Source organism: Neolamprologus multifasciatus, chromosome 7 (genome assembly GCF_963576455.1).
Source record: "Neolamprologus multifasciatus chromosome 7, fNeoMul1.2, whole genome shotgun sequence".
Lineage (NCBI taxonomy): Eukaryota > Metazoa > Chordata > Actinopteri > Cichliformes > Cichlidae > Neolamprologus > Neolamprologus multifasciatus.
The window spans coordinates 58,073,603-58,093,509 of record NC_140445.1 but is presented as its reverse complement, the minus strand read 5'-3'; the positions used below and the strand labels follow the sequence as shown (position 1 = coordinate 58,093,509).

The 19,907-nt window shown below is 40.6% G+C and overlaps 1 protein-coding gene across 16 annotated transcripts in view; it reads left to right on the top strand.

Moving 5' to 3' along the window:
- The window catches only part of shank3a (SH3 and multiple ankyrin repeat domains 3a), a 213,741-nt gene that overhangs the window by 141,360 nt on the left and 52,474 nt on the right, over positions 1–19,907 (top strand). For 12 of the 16 annotated variants that reach the window (XR_014875360.1, XR_014875361.1, XM_085168500.1 and 9 more), the window contains 5 exons: positions 3,382–3,563; positions 4,014–4,037; positions 6,074–6,103; positions 6,474–6,500; positions 6,954–7,025. Coding sequence is in view for 14 of the 16 variants with exons in the window: in XM_085168500.1 (XP_085024626.1) it covers positions 3,382–3,563; positions 4,014–4,037; positions 6,074–6,103; positions 6,474–6,500; positions 6,954–7,025 (335 nt within the window). In the remaining 2 variants the exon portion in view is untranslated. The remainder of the gene's footprint in view (positions 1–3,381; positions 3,564–4,013; positions 4,038–6,073; positions 6,104–6,473; positions 6,501–6,953; positions 7,026–19,907) is intronic. The other 4 variants (XM_085168496.1, XM_085168497.1, XM_085168498.1 and 1 more) reach the window with 2 other exon arrangements.

Genomic DNA, 19,907 nt, shown 5'->3' with positions numbered 1-19,907 from the left:
CAGGATGGAGCTTCATGTAAATCAAATCAAATATTTTATGACAAATTTACAGTTTCAGTTCATGTTTTCAGGATAATTTTTTTTACCTGAATTTTCTTCTTCTCAAATTGATAGTTGCCATCGTAACGGAGACAAATCCTGGTGTCCTAGGAAACGATGAGTATCCATCATACTGTAGATTGCATTAGGAGTTTGTGCACAAGTGCATGATTAAGGGTAGATGTAATGGGTCCTACATTTGTATTTTTCTGAAGCTACGCTCAATATTGCAGCAAAACAAGAGAAAAGAAAAAAAGTGCAGTGAATGCTTTTGATGATATGGACTCTGTAGAGCTCCAGAGAAAGGCAAGGACCCAGCTGCCTTTGCAGCTGCTGCCACTCAACAGCACATGATAAATTAATTAGAAATCCCTTTAACATTTTAAATAGTCAACTTTTTGTTGTCTGTGTCATCTCAGACTAATTTTAGAAAGCTTATTGATACCCTCTTCCAGGAAGCTGTTAAACAATATTATAACCACAGAGAACACAAAACAATCTAGGATATACCCGAAGCAACTAGTTAACTAACTCTTGCAATGGAAATTGCTTTCTATCGAGAAATGTTGATATACAACATTGACAACAACATCGAGAAAGTAGAAAATGTAATAAAAGCCATTTAGGCTCGTCTTCAGTCAGGCAAATCAAAGCTTGGAATAATTTATTACAGCAGAAGAGTATAATTACAATTTTGGAGTTTGGGCTCCAAGCTCGTCACTTCCCACAAACATAATACGCAAACAAATTGGGAAGCGATGAGTAAAAATCCCCCCGGTGCCTACAGGTGGATGGTGGTGTGCTGGAGGGGAATAAATAATGCAGCGGAGCCACGAAGCAGGGGAGCAACACCAATGATGTGGCCGAGGGAAACATGGGAACTTTGCAGCTTAATTAGACCACTAAATTTAGAGGGCGTGTTTGATAAATTAGGTGAGGAAAAGTGACACAAAGTGAGTCTTATGTGTGCAGTTCAGCTGTAGTTGTCTGCTTGACTTAGCTCATCCACTTTGCTTTTTCTTTTTTTTTTCGTTTTTATTTCAGGTTTATGATCATTAAAATTATTATCTGAATTTTTCTAAGTGCCGTTTAAACCTCATCCTTGACAACTAAAGCAATTTATTACAGGCAAGGAGAGGGCAAAAACATCTCCCTTCTGTCTGACACATACAGTAGATAATATGTGTCACCCAGGTCCGGTCAGCTTAATTGCAAGGACCAGCAAAGGTTAGGCTGTGTACACAACCTCACAGTAAGTGTAGTGGGTGGGAGGAGGTATATATGAGTTATTGAAATGGATGAAATGGTCCTTTAAGGGTTTTTTTCCACATCTGTGTCATTCTGACATAGCCTCATCTTCTTGCTTCTCAAATTGTGCTCGCTTCCTCGGCTGTGCACGCTGCTGATGTTCAGTGCTCGGGCTCTGACATTAAAATGCGGCAGCCATTCTGGGCCTCAGTCCCGGCGGTAATTGGAAAGCCGTCAACGAGCCGTTGTTTCGATAGAGAGGGAAGCAGAGAAAGAGAGGCTGGGTCAGATGAGGAGAGCAAGAAAAGCAATAGAGAGTGTGGGCGAGAAAGAGACAAATAAGGCTTGAAATCAGGGAAAGAGTAGACCGAAGGATTTAGAAATAAGAGGAAAGGGCACATGAGGTTGGTGAAGGATCGAATGAAGGCTATAAAGTGACTGATACAATATGCTGAGGGAGAAATGGCAAAAGAGTGAAAGTGATGAAGAGGTTTAAAGATTTCTTGTCTTTTAAGTAAATGTTGCAGAGAGTAGCATCAAGGTCCAAGTTCAGGGCATAAAAGAAAACCACTTGTTACAGTAAAAATACAGTCTGCTGTCTATATGTGAAACAGAAACAAGAACATCTCAGATTGGTGAAATACCATTTTAAGCATTTGATTTTTATTAATCTCCTATTTGTGATTACTATAGATGTATTGCATTTTGTTTTTTGACCTATGGTGAAGCGCTGATCAGACAAGAGGCAGAGTGACGCTGAATGCAACTTACAGAGCGGTGGCAAAGAAGTGATGAATGAAGACTAGGCGGAGCTCTGCTGCTGCTGTATTAGAATTCACCGCCAGAGAGAGAGAGAGCAAAGATGGAAAAGGAAAGAGAGAGAACGAAGACGCAGCAGAGAGAAATGTTGAGGAGAAAAGGGATAACAGGGTGAAATGAAGGCAAGAGAATGGGAGAGAGAGGGAAAGGATTTGAGACGAGGGAAAAGAGGGAGGAGCGACAATTAAACCAAATCGGCTGGAGCTTTTTGACCCCCACCCCACTGCACACAAGCACACACACACACACACACATACACATACTATCACTGCCTGCCTCAGGGAGCCATGGTGCGTGCACGTTCGCAGGCAGACAGGCAGGAGATCAATCGTGCTCTGGGACGAGTGTGTATGTCTGTAAGCGACGTGTTAGCAACATGCTGGTGGCGGCATGTGCCGTGCTAGTGAAGGTGCAGTGTTAGCGGGAGCAGAGGGGGCTGTCTGTGTATGTGCCTATGCACACAGCTAGAATGCACATAGAGGGCTTGTGGTGTGTGAATGTGAGCGAGCCGTCAAAGGGGAGGGGAGCCACGGAGCAAAGCAACAGCAGCAGTAGCAGCAGCATTGCCAGAGTGTGTGCGAGCGTGTGTGAGAGAGCGTGTATGTGTGAGGGGTGGAGGGGAGAGGAGAGGCAGACGCGGCGGGACTCCCGGGAGAGGGAACGGGAGTTGGGGAGCAAACCCAGCCTCTCTCCTCCACAGCAGGACAACCAGGACTCAAGGACGAGGCAAGATCTGTAACCCAGCCTGGAGCATCTGGAATTGGGGGACGTATGGGGAATTTCTGTCCCTTTCGGTAGGGGACTTCTGCTGGACACCCAACTCAGGATGTGTTCGACTAAGGGGAGGGGGCTTCCAGACGGATCTGGCAGAACCACACAGAAAAGGAAGCAGTGCAGTTCCTCTAACCGTTATGTTTCTGCTTCTACCTCGATTAGGATGCGAGGGAGAGGGGAGAGATAGAAGGAGGAGGTAAAAGAGAGCAAGGAGGATACTGTCTATTGCTATTAAGGAGGGAAGAGAGGGAATAAGAAGAAGGGAAAGGTGAGGTAGTGGCTGTGAGGGGTGTGCTCTCCACTGATGACTCTCCCATGGAACACTGACTATTGACCCTTCATTGGCAGGTCCTGGAACTTGTTTATGAATCCCTCCCTGGCCACCATAACAACCAGGGGGTGTCACCAGGTTTCTGTCCCGCTGACGAACATGTCGGTGACCACAGGCTTCAGTTACCAGCTCCCTGGAATCACCACAGTGACATATGTATTTGTTTACAGCCCTGGCTCTGTGCAGAGAGACCCAAGCCCACCTCATCACATGCCTCCAGCACTGTCAGGCTCCCGCGGGCCCAAACGGAAACTCTACAGTGCCGTCCCAGGACGTACCTTCATTGTGGTCAAGCCCTACACGCCACAGGGGGAGGGAGAGATCCAACTCAACCGTGGAGAACGGGTCAAAGGTAGGATGGCTACTACATGTTTGACTAGCTCCCTAAACCTACTAAAGTAGGTAGTAATAACACTGCTGTTGTTAACATGTTGTATTTCATAGCATGACAGTAACTTTCCATCATCACCAATGTTTGCGATGTGCTGGAAAGTCAAGAACTACATGTGGCTTGCATGAGTATCAAAGTTGGGTTTCTTGCAGTGTAAGAAAAATCAAACATTCCTATGCTCTCATACTTCTCAGAAGGAGACCAAACCATTACTTCACTACGATTTTTTGTTGCATAGCAGTTATGTAATCTTTCTGTCTGGGAGTCATTTCGCTGATGTTTGAGTTTGACATTTGATTTATCATTTCATTAACCTCCTAAATGTGCTGTTTTCTGCTTTACACAGAGGTGCAGTGGTTTTCCTTTCATGTGTTTGTGTGTGCTTTTGTCTCCATTTATGCTTCACTCAAGACTATGACTGTAATGACGTAGAAGGTAAACGCAATAATATTCTTCTCACCCTGTACCTCTCCCGCACACCACAGTGTGTCAACCCTACACCTACAGTGAAGCAAGTAGCTCTTGGCCCTGTTTGAATCCACTTGAGATGTGTGTACAATCTCAGTACAAATTTGTGATTACTTCAAGGAGAGGGCATGCAAATTCAAACAGGTCCCGTGTGCTATTGGTTGCTGGTTTGCATACATATATTGTGTTCTTCCTCCTCTCTTAGAGTGCGTCCCCCTGAACACACAACTGCTTTTCTCCCTTCTCTTATCGCCTGTCCACAGACACCCAGCACCGCATTGACCCCACATCCCTACATCCTGCCACTTCACATACATCACCATGGATCAAACCCACATTAGCTTAATGGAAACAGTTCCCTCATGTCCTTAGAAAGACCAGAGAGAGTAGGGCAACACTCATGCGGAGACCTCTTATGTTGCTCTCAGATCTACAGAGGCACAGGAAGTACAGATTAAGGGTCAATTTGGCATTTCAATTTGGATTTTGTGCAAACAACCAAAGCACACAAATGTCCCCACACATGATCGACATGCGCAAACACACACACATACACACACCATACCTTTTCCCTCTTATTCCTTTCTTAAAAACATTCAGTAGCGTGTCACTCAAACACTACTCTAAACCTAGTGCCACGATGCCTTCACTATCCTTACACATGCAAAGGTATTCACCAAGATGTTTTCTGTCTTCTGTCTTCCCTGACAAACTTTTTTTTCAGCAGACCTCCTCCTGTGTGTTTTGACGCCTCCTTTTCATAGTATCATGTCTGTTTTGTGGAAATACTGCTGTTGTTTAAAGCTAACAGAGTGCTGTTTTTCCTGTAGAAAACCAAATGATACAGCATTTTATGAAACAGTGATGCACACTGAGGTTGACACAAATGTTATTGTGAATGTGATGACTCAACAGCAGCCTAGTATGCTTCCATCCACTGAATGGATCTGCTGTCACTAGCTTTTCTGTCTGTGCAACCAAATCCATAACCCTGCCACTAATGTGAAAACCCACTGCTTTGTCGTTATTTCATGTTAGCCATGCAGGAAACGAGCTTATCGTTGCATAGCTGCCAGCACCCTGGCCCGGCCAAGTTAACCATCTGGCTCCCTTATGCAACAGTGACCATCATAACCATAACTATGTTGCGTTTACTGCTCTTATGTAGTCTCAGGATATAAAATGAGAAATATGTCACTGATGTCAGCTGGTTATTGAAAGGCTTAAGGTCCTGGCCGTTCAGGTTTAATGAGTTTTGTTTTTTGTGGTTTCTTTCTTTTGTGTATAGAACACTTATCTTGTTAATCAAGGTTTCATGTAATTAAGTGTAATTCACTTTTTTTTTTATCAGATGGTCAGAAAATTCAAAAAGCTTTTTTATCAAATAAAGTAACACAGAGTAAGTCTGCACTCTACTATCGTGCCACCCCACAATGCCCATACTAAACCCTGTTTAGTAAAAAAATAGAAAGAAAAATCTGTTTAGTGTTTTTACAATCTTAAAAAGAATGACCAGCTCTCTTGGCACAAAGGGAAGCTAAGCCGTTTTCTTTAGGGACGTATGACCTTTGGTTTGATACATAATGGATCTCATCTAATCTGCATTCATAAATGAATGAGCTGCTAATAGTAGTAGGGCTCTTTAACAATGGGAGACAGAAAGAGGTAAAACAAGTAAAAGAGATCGTGGAACATAGGAGGATCTTTTTTTCTTTATCTTTTCTTGTCTAATCCTCCTGATTATCATGACAGATCAAAAACACATTTAGGGATGCAAGAGTAATTTCTCTATGTGTGCTTACATGAATTTGCATGCATGCCAAGCAAAAATCATCAGTATTATTTGTTTCCCAAAGCTAAATAAGCTACTTCTTTGGACCTCTAACATGAAGATGATTCATTTGTGTTTAGATAATTAGCTCCCGCCCCCAAAATCCAACCAAAGCTAATCTCTGTCCTCCTGTTAATGTCCACACATCCTTGCTAATCACCTGCTATACCAGAGGAGCATCCCTATGATGAGATCAGACTGGGTAAATCTCACTAAATGATTTCTGTGTTTGTGTGTTTATGTGTGAGTAAGTCTCTGGCTAGAGTCCATGGTTACATGAGCGAGCACAAGCTTACACATGTAACTGTCATTAGCTCACCTGTAAGACTGGCAGCCTGTTGAGGCATAGATTGTTGTATGCTGTACAAGAAAGAGTTTAAAACATCATGTAATCATTGAAGATCTTTACTGATTAGACTCATAGTGTTGTTCTACACAGTAGAATGTAGTATGTATATATTCCATTATGTCTATAATTTTCTCATCTTCTGTTACAATATAATGCATCTAATCCAAGAAAACTGAGAATAGTATCAACAGTGTATCCATTTCTTGTGTCCTGTTACTTTTAGTGAACAATGATTATCTGGATTCAGATGGTAAATACAACAGATCTGTATTGCAACACATCCCATAGCCTGTAGTTAAATGTAGAACCCATAGTTCAAGTAGGAACCATATGATGTCTCTTATATGTATCCACAGTTAATTATTATTAGGGTTTTTTTTTTTTGCTCACTGCAATATATTAATTGGAAACTCTTTGAAATAAATTTAAAAATCTAATAAAAGCAAACTATTTAAACGGCTTCATTTGGCAGTTGAAGAGGGCTTGCAGCAAAAAGTGAAGAGTCATCCTTAATTACTTTTTAAATATTTTTTTTCAGACAGTTTGCAAATTAAAACGCAAAAATTTTTTTACAATTTGTGTTGTGCTTGTTAGGATAAACCATACAAGTTAGCTGTTATTGTTTGTGTATTTGCTTGTGCCATTTAAAGTTCTAAAGTTACACGTTTATCAGCTCTTTATTGATTTCTGTGGTGGTTTATAGCAGACAGTCCATGCTGTGAGGATGCTGATGATTACTCTCTTGACAATGATGATGAATATGATGAACATGAAGGTAAAATGATATATTATTGTTTGAAAGAAGGATGACAAAGTGCTTGAACAGCTAAACCATTAACAAGACAAAATTGTGTGCCACTATTTCATGAAAAACAAATAGTTTGACTGCTGGAGGACTGTATTCTGTATCTGTTTTCCTCAGCGAGTGGGACTCTTCAGGCTTTTCTTTAAATCTAATATTGCAGTGTTGATTTGTGGTGCTGTCTAATTAAAAAAGAATGTCCAATATTGTAATAATGTGACAATTTAAAGTCATTCCACTTTTTCATCCTTCATCAGTAGATGAGTCAGTTTCAGTGACTGAACTAAACAACACTGTAGTCACATTATCATGTACTTTATCATAACCTGTTTCTCTTTGCTTGGAAAAGTTCCCGTTCTTCACTATATGATTGTCAGTCTATTAGTCTGTTGTCTGCAGTCAATGTCTCTAGACAGCCTTCTTCTAGACAAACAGTCCCTCTGTCCTGCATTTAGCAGGGTCATCCACATCCAGGTCTCCAAACAGACTGTTAGTGTTAGGTAATGAGTACTGTTCATCTTTTGTCACTCTCTGACTGGTACTGGTATCATGTTGTATTTGAAGGTGTGTTTTTGGCCCGTAATGGTGGTTCAAGGAAATTAGTCTTTACAAGACAATCAAGTATTGTAGTCAGCCTGCGTGTGTTGATCCCTACATTACTTTAAAGGCTCCTAAGACCCTCTCGCATCCCTGTTTAAACTCATTCCCTCGCTCATCCTAGCGTTTGTTTCTGCTCTTTCCCTCCATTGATGTAATCTGATCTTATCATCTGGATGGACATTTCTTGAAGGCCACTTATAGTCGCTATGGTAACAAATGAGGACACAACCAGGTCAAGCATTTTGCCAAGCATGCATCCTCACACACATGCACACACACACCCACACATGCACACACCAGTATAAACACACACATTATATAGACTTGCTTAAACTCATTTCACGTAGAACACACATTTAAAGTAATGGATGTGTGTGTGTCATCGTGCTGTCTCCCTACCATCCTACATCCACAGGGAGCATTAACCGAACGTTCAGGACATTCTTCTCCTCAACAAGGTGACACACTTAAGAGCATGCTTCCGTAACAGTGTATTACATCTCTTGCACACACACACGCGCACTTGTGTGCACACACACCACATACACCTTCTCCAAACGCCATTATAAATCTTGCAGACAGCCATGAAAATGAAACCAGTGCAAGTAATGTTGAGATTAGACATTCACAAACATGATTAATGGGGTTTGGCCGCACCCAATGTGTGCAGAATATTAACACTGCTGTGGGCAATGGAGGATACCTGGACCAGCTATTGGGGCAAAAATACAAAAATACACACCCATATACTGGGGTTTAATGGATTACCCCATGTCTACTTTGACACTACCTCAGAAGGCATCTGTTACTGCAGTCGGGTTCTTTGGGAACACACACAGTAGCTTAGCCTTTATCTAACGCATGCATGCTTAACAAGGCCATTGAACTGCAAAAATTTCCAGTTGAACCCATGTTCTGAAGGCGCGCTGCTGTTTTGTTTTTTGTTTTTTGTTTTTTTGCCTGTCCCGTTTGGCTCTTTTGCCATCAGAATTATTGTCTAAAGGCGAAGAAAGATGCCCAACGGATTTTCTTTACCAAATTGACCATCCCAGCTTTGCCGTAATGGTCCATTTGATTCACCTTTTATTCTTTATTTTATTTTCACTTGCTGAATATGGGACAGACTTGACTGGGGGAAAGAAAAGGGAGAAAGAAAGAGGGAAAGAAAAACAGTTGAGAAGAGGGACGGGGGAGAAGGGCAAAAAACAAAAACCAACAGAATAAGCAGGAAAAAAAAAATACATATATCGATCACCTGGAGCATCTGTTACTGCAGTCGGGTTCTTTGGGAACACACACAGTAGCTTAGCCTTTATCTAACGCATGCATGCTTAACAAGGCCATTGAACTGCAAAAATTTCCAGTTGAACCCATGTTCTGAAGGCGCGCTGCTGTTGCTGTTGTAGCTATCAATGCGTTATTGTGTATGTGCGTTTTTGTCAGGGCCAAGAAACAACGTATTACAAATGAAACATTTAACAGTGCATTATGTTTTTAAATAACACAGCTTGCCTGTATTAACACTAAAATGCATATGGATCTGTCAGTTACCAAGCAACAGGTGCTAAGTGCACTTTACAGCTCTGGCAGGTCATTTAAGACAAAAATAAAAATGATGAAATAGTGGCTTTAGCTAGTTTCTGAAAAATCTGATTTGGTTCCAAAAACCAATATTCTTTTACCTGCATTTCATTTTTAATTTTTAAGCTTTATAGTCAGATTCCTCCATTGTCTTGTCTGCAAATCAAGTTGGATAAAAGCCTCTTTTCTAAGTGTTGAATTTAGACTAAATATCATTGTTAGCTTCCAACAGTGAGCTGAGGGTGAATTAATTATCCTTCTTCTCAGTCTGGTAGGGGCATTGAGTGAACCCTCTGTGTGATTATGTTTTGTGTGTGTGACTGAGCCTGCCTGCCTGCCTGCCTGTGTGTGTGTGTGTGTGTGTGTGTGTGTGTGTGTGTGTGTGTGTGTGTGTGTGTGTGTGTGTGTGTGTGTGTGTGTGCATCTTCTTATGCATTAGCAAGTGTGAGCATTTCTCCGTTGTTTTCATCACAAATTGTGCATGGTGTACACATGTATTTCGCGTTAGTGTGTGTGTGTGTGTGCGCGCGCTTGCCTCTGTGCAGCATAGTGTAAGTAATTGCCTCCCACAAGTTAGATAAACAGCATCCTTCAAGTATTCAGCAGCCAGCTGTCCTAATATCCGAGGCACATATGGGCAAAATGTCTCTCCCTCTCTGTCTCGATCTCTCCGCATCTTTTTTCTTTTTCCTATTTTTATTCTTTTTGCATACCTGTACACACAAGTGTTTGTATACACAAGATATATATGTATTTATTTTTTTAAGGAGATTTTGAATAGTTTATTTATGCATTTGGTCCTTTTTTTTACTACTTGTGTCCTTCATTAAGACTGAGTTAAACATATTGCTTACCTATCAACACGTTTGACATGAGACAGGAGGATATAGCACATTTGATTTGAGTATAATTTTAAAGAAGACAAAGACAGTGGGCAGACTGGCTGATATAAATATTTCTACATGATAGTGTCGTACATGTGATCACATTCTCCCTAAGCATAGCACCCTGTAAAAATATGTCCATTGTCACATTATGGTGACGCTTGCTCCTTTACGTCAGTGAGATTCAAAGTAACAACAAGGGGACCATAGCTAAGAGATCAGGCTTTAAACAATTATTCTACAGTATTAAGAAGTGATTATCTTGATTACCTGAAGCTAATCTGAGGATCGTGTTTGGCAACCAAAGAGCAACAAATTCTCTTATGACTGGGACGCTTCACGTCACAAGTTTTTTGAAAGTTCATTCCAAATGCATCTATCATTGCAAATGATAGTATGCATTTAATTAGTCAGTGTCAATTTTTTTTTTCTCCTCGTGCTAAAAGTTTGAGATTCCCTGCCTTAAATAATTAAAGATTAACTACAACATCAAGAGAAACCAGAGTCACATGACCTCTGTTTACCAAGGATTTTACTCTCAGATTGAAACTGAAAAGACAGAAGTGAAGTAAACATTTATACAAAGATAAACTATGATGAAACACTTTTTTCTATGTGGTATTTTTTCCATATTTGTGAGCTGTTACAAAAAAGGCATTTTCACTAAATGTGCTTAGAGAAATGATCTCTGATTAAAGGCACTTTCTACCAGCAAGTTACACCTTTTATTTAATAAAATGTTGATCTACTTAACAGAGTGAAACCTAAAAATATTTGCTTGCGTGATTCTACAAGGAGAGCCTGAGAGATCATACAGATATTTAATAAAATATTGCAAAAGTGTTTGAGGGATAAGGGACTTTGAGTCTGTGCCTAGTGTCTCTCAGGAGCAATTAATGTTATCACAAAATGGACCTGAAGCTAGTCAGTGTATTAACAGATTTCACTTGTTGGTCATTCATAATGTTCCAAGCTGTGCGTCTGCGCTATTGATACCGGACAGGGTCACAAGCCTGAGGCAAGGACATTGCTGTCCAATCAGAGTAGCAGTAGGGTGCAAAGTCCTGCCCACGCACCTACCTGCTCCCTGCTGAACACACCACCTGTCCTCATATTCCACTCTCATCCTTTTTATTTATTTATTTATTTATTTTCCGGTTTGTTTGTTTGTTTTCCAAATATCCCCATATGGTGCACCCTGGCTGACAAGATCATCCCACACTTGCCCTCTAACTGAAATTAAAACCCATGCTTGCCTAACATACATCTAACTTAGTGAGATGTAGCCTGATACAAAATGCTAATTAGAGACACAGCAGAAACAGCAGTTGCAGAGTTAATCAGCGTATGAATAAACATGAGCAGGAACACTGCTGCATAAACAGGAGCCATTGACTGATGCAGATACATATTCAACAGAAACATTGTTATGCTTCTGACTAACAATCACTCTATCATGTACAGTGTGGCACACAGTTTAAGTTGAACAGACTGCGGATGTTTGTTACGAACAGGCGTTTCCTGTTCTGTACATTATCAACCTACTTAGCAGTCGCGAGCATGGAAACGTGCATATAAAGGTCCTGTCCTAACCTGCTGGTGTCAGCTAGGGTGGCTTTTAGCAAATTTCAAAAAGCCTTGTGTCTTGACCTCTTCTTGATCAGCTCTGTTTTCTAATGCATGCAGTTACCCTGAAATTTAAAACAATTTAGCAAGAATTAACTATATTTAAGGGATTAAACTAGCAATTAGACTTTAGTCATAGCATAAATGTAAAATAAACAACCACAGCACTAAATCCACAGACAGGTGAAGCAAATAACATTGATGTTCTGCTGGGAAACCTTGGATTTTGGCAGTCAGTTGGATGTTATTGATGCATACTACCCACCTAAGTGTTGCTGGAGACCAAATACCTCCCACTGACACAGGAAACCCACAGTGGTACCATCCCAAAGCATTAGCGCTGTCGCAATGAATGGCATATGGTTTTATTTGTTTTTTTTATCGATGGATGATGATACTGGCAATTTTCTTTGTCGTCGTGGCAGCAATATCCTACTGTTCCTTCATGGTCCTTCATGGTTATTGTTATTGCTAATGGCCTTAAATTCAACCTCGTGTTCACTAGCCAGCCTGAATCACGTGCAGTTTTAGTCAGCACTGAGCATTTTTTTGGCATGTAATGAATTGTGTGTATGGGTGCAGCAATTTTATTTATCACAATTGAACACTATCATTCATGTGAAACTGGTCAGTGACTAGTCGGTCAAACGATTAGCTATGTGATTGAAGACTCAGCAGCAAACAATCCATCGTTGATCTATTTAAAAATCAACAGGCAATCAATAGCTAGTCTGCAGCTAATCAATTGCTGCAATATTCTGGTCCTGCTCATCAGTATGTCAAGTGATCCAGATATGTTTTTTTTCTTCAGTATCAATGTGTGTCTCTGTTTTCATTTTAGACTTCCTTTTATTTAATGACAAACAGTATTTTATTTAATATATTTTTCCTTCATTCCTTTAAAATCTAAGCTAGAATTTTATGTGGCTTTGCCCTGGAGTTAGGGAACAATAGAACCCAAGAAAGACGGTAAATATTAAGGAAGCTGTTCCTTCTATTTTAATCTCCACCTGAGGGTTGATACAGAAGGAGTGAAAGAATGAATAAAAAGCAAATGAACATGAAAGAATAAGAATGTGATGTAGCTTCCCTTCAAGCCTGTGAGGAAGGTAGGAAGGGAGGAGTTGAGCAGATGAGAAGTGAGAAGGGATCCCTCTGAGTCAGCCTTGGAGTTTTCCTCACTCCTGTCTTCCAGTTCCTCCTCCCACTATAATTTACGACACTCCCACCCTGTTACTTTTTCTCCAGCTTTCTTCCTTTGCTCCACTCCTTCTCCTGTCTTTAACAAAAAGCATCCCTCTTCTGTCCATGTTTCTTTATATTTTTTCTTGAACTTGTCAAGTCTTTATTTCTTTCAGTTTCTCTCCCTCTCCATTCCCACCTCTCTCTCTCTTTCACTCTCAGTGGAATACTGATGAGCTGGAGACTGCACCACTCTCTCACCCTCTTCTAAGCAAAAGAAGTCCTGTGAGGATGAACAGGACACAGCACATATTTGACTCTTAGCAGTGTGACCATTCCTCTTCCTTGTTATTTATTGGCCCTGTACTCCATTCTGTCTTGTATCTACTCTGGGGTCCACTTGCCCTTTTGCACACCTCCTTCTTAATTGCTTGCCACCTCTGTTCCTTTCTGTGTCCACCTTCATCTTTTTCAGTGTCCATAATTTTCTTCCCCAATAATTTCTTACATTTTTTCCTCTGAGTTTTTAGAAAAGCTACTTAATCTTCATCGTTCCAAGTGTCCTCCCTTCATGCAGTCCCCATCTCACATATTGCAGGCAATAACTATGTCCCTGTTGCATTTCTATACAAAGTACATGGTCCTCTTTGCTCTTGAGTGTGTGTGTTTGTGAATGTGTGTGTGTGCGTGCGTGCACATGTGTTAGCATGTCTCTGGTTGTGTCCTCCTTGTTTCATAAAGATGCAACTCTGCTCTCACTCTCTATTACAGAGAACTGAACTGAGGTTTAATAAAGACTGCAGGGATCCAAATCTAATAACAGCTGCACTCTGCTTATTGGAATGCTCTCATTCACCTTCACACACTTTGTTTAATGCACGGACACACTCGCACTCATACACATTGCTACGAAGGCGGAGATATAGTCATATCCTGAAAGGTCTTACTCAGCCAGTTCCTATTTCACATCACATAACATTTATTTAGGCTTTCAGTAATGTTATCAGTGTAACATATCAGTGATGTTTAATGAAGAACAGTTGGATCTTCAGTCGGGGCTGTGGGAGCTGTTCCAGTGGCCATATTACAAGTGGAGTTACATTGATGCATTCTCGTATAATACAATGTACACTCACTCACTCAGCTTTTTCAATGTGATAATTGTGCTTTTGTTTTCATTTCGTTTTATTTATATTTCGCTTCAAAGGAGCTAAATTTAAAAAAATCCTTGAGGAATAGTTCTCCAGGCTTTCAATGTTTTGGGTTTTTTTTGGACATTTGCTGCCTTTTCACGCATTTTCAGTCCAGTCCTTATACCCAACCATTTTTAAAACATTTTGTCAGGCCAATTAACAATGAGCTTAAAAAAAAGCACTTATCTCAAGATTGAACCAGAATGAACAAGTGTTGTGTCGACACATAACAAGCAATTTAGTAAAGAATCAGTTTTAAATATTTAGATAATTTGTTACAAGCAGCCTGTTGCAAACATTTTCCATTGCTTTAGCTGAATCTTTGAGAAATGCCAACAATAACAGTGTTTGACAGGCATAAAATAGTATTTTTTGCACTAACAAAGTGATTCCCAATTCCATTTCATTAGAATTGTACAAGCTTTTATACTGTATTTCCATGTATTTTTGCATGTTTACGTAAATCACTACACCCATTCCCTTTTTTGTATTGGATTGCATGAGGTTTCATCAATGCACCAAATAAAGTGGCCAGGAAGCGTAAATATACTTACGTCTATTTAGATCTAGTCTTCACATTTGATGCAATTAAAGCTGGATTTTAGAAACTGCAAGTCACTTGAAGTTTTTGTCTCACACTCTAGTACCTCCGAACACTGGTGATCAGGATGTGCTTCTCTTAATGCCTAAGATTGACAGAGGAAACAGAATAAAGGAGCACACCTCATAAAGTGAACAGCAGGGAGCAGCAACAGGATGGTGAAAAAAATTACAATAGCTTGTGTTTCATCAGAAAGCTCCTCGTTAGAACAGTTTAAATGTAACTGTTATCGACTGTGAAACAAGCTTCTACCAGGCAAAGCGTATTCACTCTATCTCATGGTATTTCTGTCTGTGTCCCTATGCTATTATGCTGCTGTGGCATGTGACAGCAGACATATGCAGACCATCATTTTTAATGTGACTCTTTTAGATATTTGACTGCCTTAATTTATGTTGGCCCAACAACCAGAGTTAATACATGGAGACTTTGAAAGTAAGAGTGAGTTACAGATCACTTTATAGCATACTTAAAAAGAATTATTACTGCAACACTCCAAAAAAAAAATCAGCAACAAATGCAATATTTAATAATGCCATCATACCATTTCATGGAAATCAAGATGTACTTTGGCTTTGGCAAATCTTCTGCGGCGTTTCTGTCTGAATCAGTGTGAGTGCATCAGTGGCAGAAAGCCATCAGCCTTTCTCAGAACAGCTGCATCCTTTGTCTGCTTCTGTGGGCAAATACAAGAGTTTGACGCAGCACCCCGTTACCTGGGAAACATATGTTTGTGTGTGTGTGTTTTTAAAAATCTACTCATTTCCTCATCATCTGCCATTCACTGATTCATGAAAACGACTCTCGGTGGTTCGTGTGTGTGTGAGGGAGGGGGTGGTTGGTGTAACGAGGAACAAAGACAATGAGAGGCAGAGAAACTAAATGAATGACTCAGCTCAATGCATTAGAATGACACAAATCAAGAACTAAAATGAGCTCAATCACTTGCCAGAGACACACTGACAGAAACACACTCGAACAGGGGTGCACTGAAGCCAGCAGGCAGGGTGTGTGAAGCGTATAAATAGCTCTGCATCCTCACTGATGCTATTTTTAAACCAGGAGTCGTGACTGTCTTAACGGAGGGCAAAACACAGTCATATCACGCGCAGAGACAGAACAATACTGTAAGACTTTTCACCACAGACTCTTTGGACAGTCATGAATAACTAGGCGTCTGTTGAAACATAGCTTTTCCTCTTTGTCAGCTTGCGTATGTCTGGCTCTCATCTCTCTTTGTCACTGCTAAATGCAAGCCTCTGCCTGCCACTTAATTTGCCTTTGTTTCATTCTCAGGTTCTGTTATGCTTTTCTCCTTTTTTGGTCTCACTTCATGCTTAATTTGTATTGTGTTTCTTTAAAGATTTTTTCATTAAAAGGCTGGCGAGGAGGTGCACAGTCTACTGTGGCAAGATGCTTTGAATCCCTACGAGGCTTTAAAATATTGTATGTAGAGTACAGTACACTCCACCTGAGCGTATTTAATAGCTAGTCTGTGAATTTTTAAATCTATCAAATGGTAAAATCTGGGGTTTTGCATTTACAGTAGCTGAAACACTGTGTTTAGATCAGGGGTCGGTAACCCTGGGCACGCGTGCCAGCTGTGGCACGCGAAGGGTTAACTGATGGCACGACCATAGCTGGACTGGCCATTGGGCATACCGGGCATCTGCCTAGTGGGCCGATGTGACTTTTCGTTTTTATGGGCCGGTGGTTTTTGTTTGTTTGTTGTTTTGTTTTTTTGTAACGGTATAAACAATGAAAGGTGGTGGATTGGCCAGATGCTGGCCGATGTGTAAAAATAACTCAGTTGTTTGGTGGTGGCTATGGCGGAGCTTCCACAGAGGCCAGCAGGTGGATGAGGGAAAGGGGAGGCAGGAGGAGGAGAGACCTGAGGCGGCCGCCAGTCCGAGTGTCAGGTGAACTCAACTTCAGGTAAGAAGTTATGACCTGCAGTCTATCTGGGTCAGATATAAACCAAGTTTAGGTGGAGTTTATTTTCATTATGCTGACTTTTTACAGTCAGTTACAATAACTCATACTGCGTGCTAGCTAGCATGTTTCTATACAGCTGGGTGGGTGCTATGATGTTATTGATAGTGAACTTTATATTATTCATAAGGTTAGTTAGTAGCCAACTGTTCCATAAAAAAATGGAATCGTCCCGTATTCAGAGAAAAGGAACGCTGTACTTCAGCTAGAATGGAAAAAGACACAAAGCTGGAATTATTCTGCATCTTTACGCTGTCAGCTGCCTCTTCTTCTCTCATTCTCTCCCCATCTCTCACCTGTTGCTACTTCAATCATGAAACTAATCAATGATCAGCTGTTCGTCTCTCTTGTTTGTTTATCGCCCACTTTGCGCCCGGAAGAGGAAACCAGCGGATGTCGCGCTAAACAACAGCAGCACGTTTAAGCTTGGTCAACTGTTGTTAGAATTTATTTAATATTAATTTCTAGTATCAGCTGATGTTTGCTGGAGCCACAGCTGTAAAAGCTGCTGGTCAAGATATCGATTTGGTTATCTGGTGAGAGGGAAACATGAAGATGAAACCAGGAGATGTCCTTACTGAATCATCAGAGCTGAACAGGTGATGGAGAAACAGGTTTACCTTTTAGGTGACATGAATGAGTTGAAGGGAAGTTATAAACTGTTTCTGAGAGACAAATAACACCAGGATCCTTTTCTAAGTGGCTGACAGCTGGTATCTGTGCAGGGGTGGGTCTAGCAAAGTTTTGCCAGGGGGGGCCAGGTAGGGCATTAACAGGGAAAGGGGGGCACAAAGAAGTACTTTTCTTTCTTATTCTCATTTAAAATGTCTCGCTTTTATTAAATGATTATCTGAATCTTACAACCAAAGTTTTTATCCGATGGAAAATGTATAGAAATCGTACATATACCAACAAGACAGTGTAATTCACTGCCACAACAGCGTTTGTTTTCATTGTTGTGAGGAGACCATAAATAGCATTTGCATTGTCTGTTTTCTGTTGTTTTTTGTTTCAAAATGGCTGATAACTATTCGCCGATAGCTGCCAACATCTGCGAACAAATATAATTCTGTCAGGTTGTTCTATATAGTGTGTAACTGTTCATATAGAGCGTTATTAAATTTATTGCTAATGCAATCATATGGCACATTGACTTCTGAGGGAATTTTAGACGGCACTCATCATCAAAAAGGTTGCCGACCCCTGGTTCGGCAACCAGCTTCTTTTGTAGACATGTGCCCTCCACCTTTAACCAGCTGTGCCATTCCTCACATAGTGACAGTATATCCATAGAATTCTTTACTTGAGTGAGTTATTCTGATCAGTAATGCTGTGGCCAAAAGCACCTCATAGTTGTGAAGGTCAAAGGTAGAAAAGTGAGAATGCAAAAAATACTGCAACCTAGAATTAATTAAAAGATTCAGAGAATAGAAGACATTTCTGTAAGCCGGTATTCAGAGACCCTAATAAGCCAGTACTGGGGCATGATTGTGTTGTGGTAATTGCTGCCTGGGCTCAGGAACATTTCTGAACATCATTGTCAGTTACCAGAGTTTGTCACGCCATGCATGAAATATAAACTAAATGCAACAAAGCATAAATAGAGAAGATCCAGATTTTCTGTCTCCTTTGGCAGACCTCAGGTGATTTAAGATGATCATCCTGGGCTGACGTGAAAAACTGTACCGTGGGCTGAGTAATAAAAAGAAATGTTTTTTGGGGGGAAATGTTGGACTCTATAAATATTAAAAGGACAGTTTAACTTGTTACAGGTATCAATGCAAAGATAACTGGCATAATTGGGACTGCACCATGAAAGCTGAAGGGTTTTTACTGGTTTGTAGCATCATGTGCTGTCATCTAGAGAACATCTTTTTCTAGGAAGTATTTGTTTATTTCAGCAAGGCACACAAAATACATTTCACAGCACCACCCACAATGGCTTTAAAGAGTCACAGTGCTAATCAGAACTGCTTGCAGTCAAGACATGTCACCAGCTAAAAATACCAGCCAAATATAAAGCTGTTTGAGAAAAAACAATTGGAACTGGTAAAATATTTTGCTTTAAAAGCTATGCCAATTGTCATTGAGACAAATTAAGAGGGGATATGCATCCTAGAGTTTACAGAGAATTAACAACGTAACTTTAAGTACATAATTTCACAATATTTCATGTCTCATGACTTCTTATCCATGCTTTATGTTGTTATAATCTATTGCCATTTAAGTATATTGTATACAAATCATTTCTGATGACACTGTGTAAAGATGAGCTATGAGATTCAGTGAAACATGAAATTGTTGTTTGAGTACAATACTGTAAACAGTTGGTAAAAGAATTTGAAAGCCAGATAAAAGGAGAGTAAAAATGTTTCCTGTCATGCAGATTATGTCAAGTCTTTTTTTCTTTGTTTTGTGTTTTTGTCTGTTGCTTTAAGAAACAAAACAGCAGGTTCTCAGCAGGTGGCCTGTACAGTCACAGTTCCTCAGTGCAGGGTTGGCTTCGGCATTTTAATGCAATCCTGCACGATCACACTTTGTGAGGTTATTTAGGATTTCAGAAACACTGAGTTATCAGTTCGTGTCTAATCATTTATCCACCCATAATAACTTATAGAAGAATTAAATGTGGTTATTTGGAGAGCATGGCAGCAAGGTGGCACGGTGGTTAGCACTGTTGCAGCACAGCAAGAAGGTCCTGAGTTCAATTCCACCATCACATCTATGTACTTTCCTGTTTTTTGACCATTTCACATACAACATGCATTTTATTATCGATTAAATGAAATAGAAAACGCTTTTGTCATTTTCTCTTGCATGTGCATGCATGTAAGGGTACTTTCACATAAATTTAAACTTCCTTCAGGAGTCACCACAGCACATCATCTCCCTCCACACCATCTCTGGCATCTTCTTCTGTCACCAACCCTCTGCATGTCCTCCTTCACTACATCCATGCCTTTGTCTTAAGCAAATAGTAGCACAATTTCCACCAGCACCCTGCTGGCCAACACCATCAGTGACAGTAATTGTTAACTCGGGCCGCGACAGATTCAGTGGGGAAATCTTATTGATTATCCGCATGTTTGATTTGGGATAGATTTTGTGCCAGCTGCCCTTCCTGACACAACCCTCCCCATTTATCCAGGCTTGGGACTCGCACTAGGAGTACACTGCCCTGGGGCTGTGCCTGTAG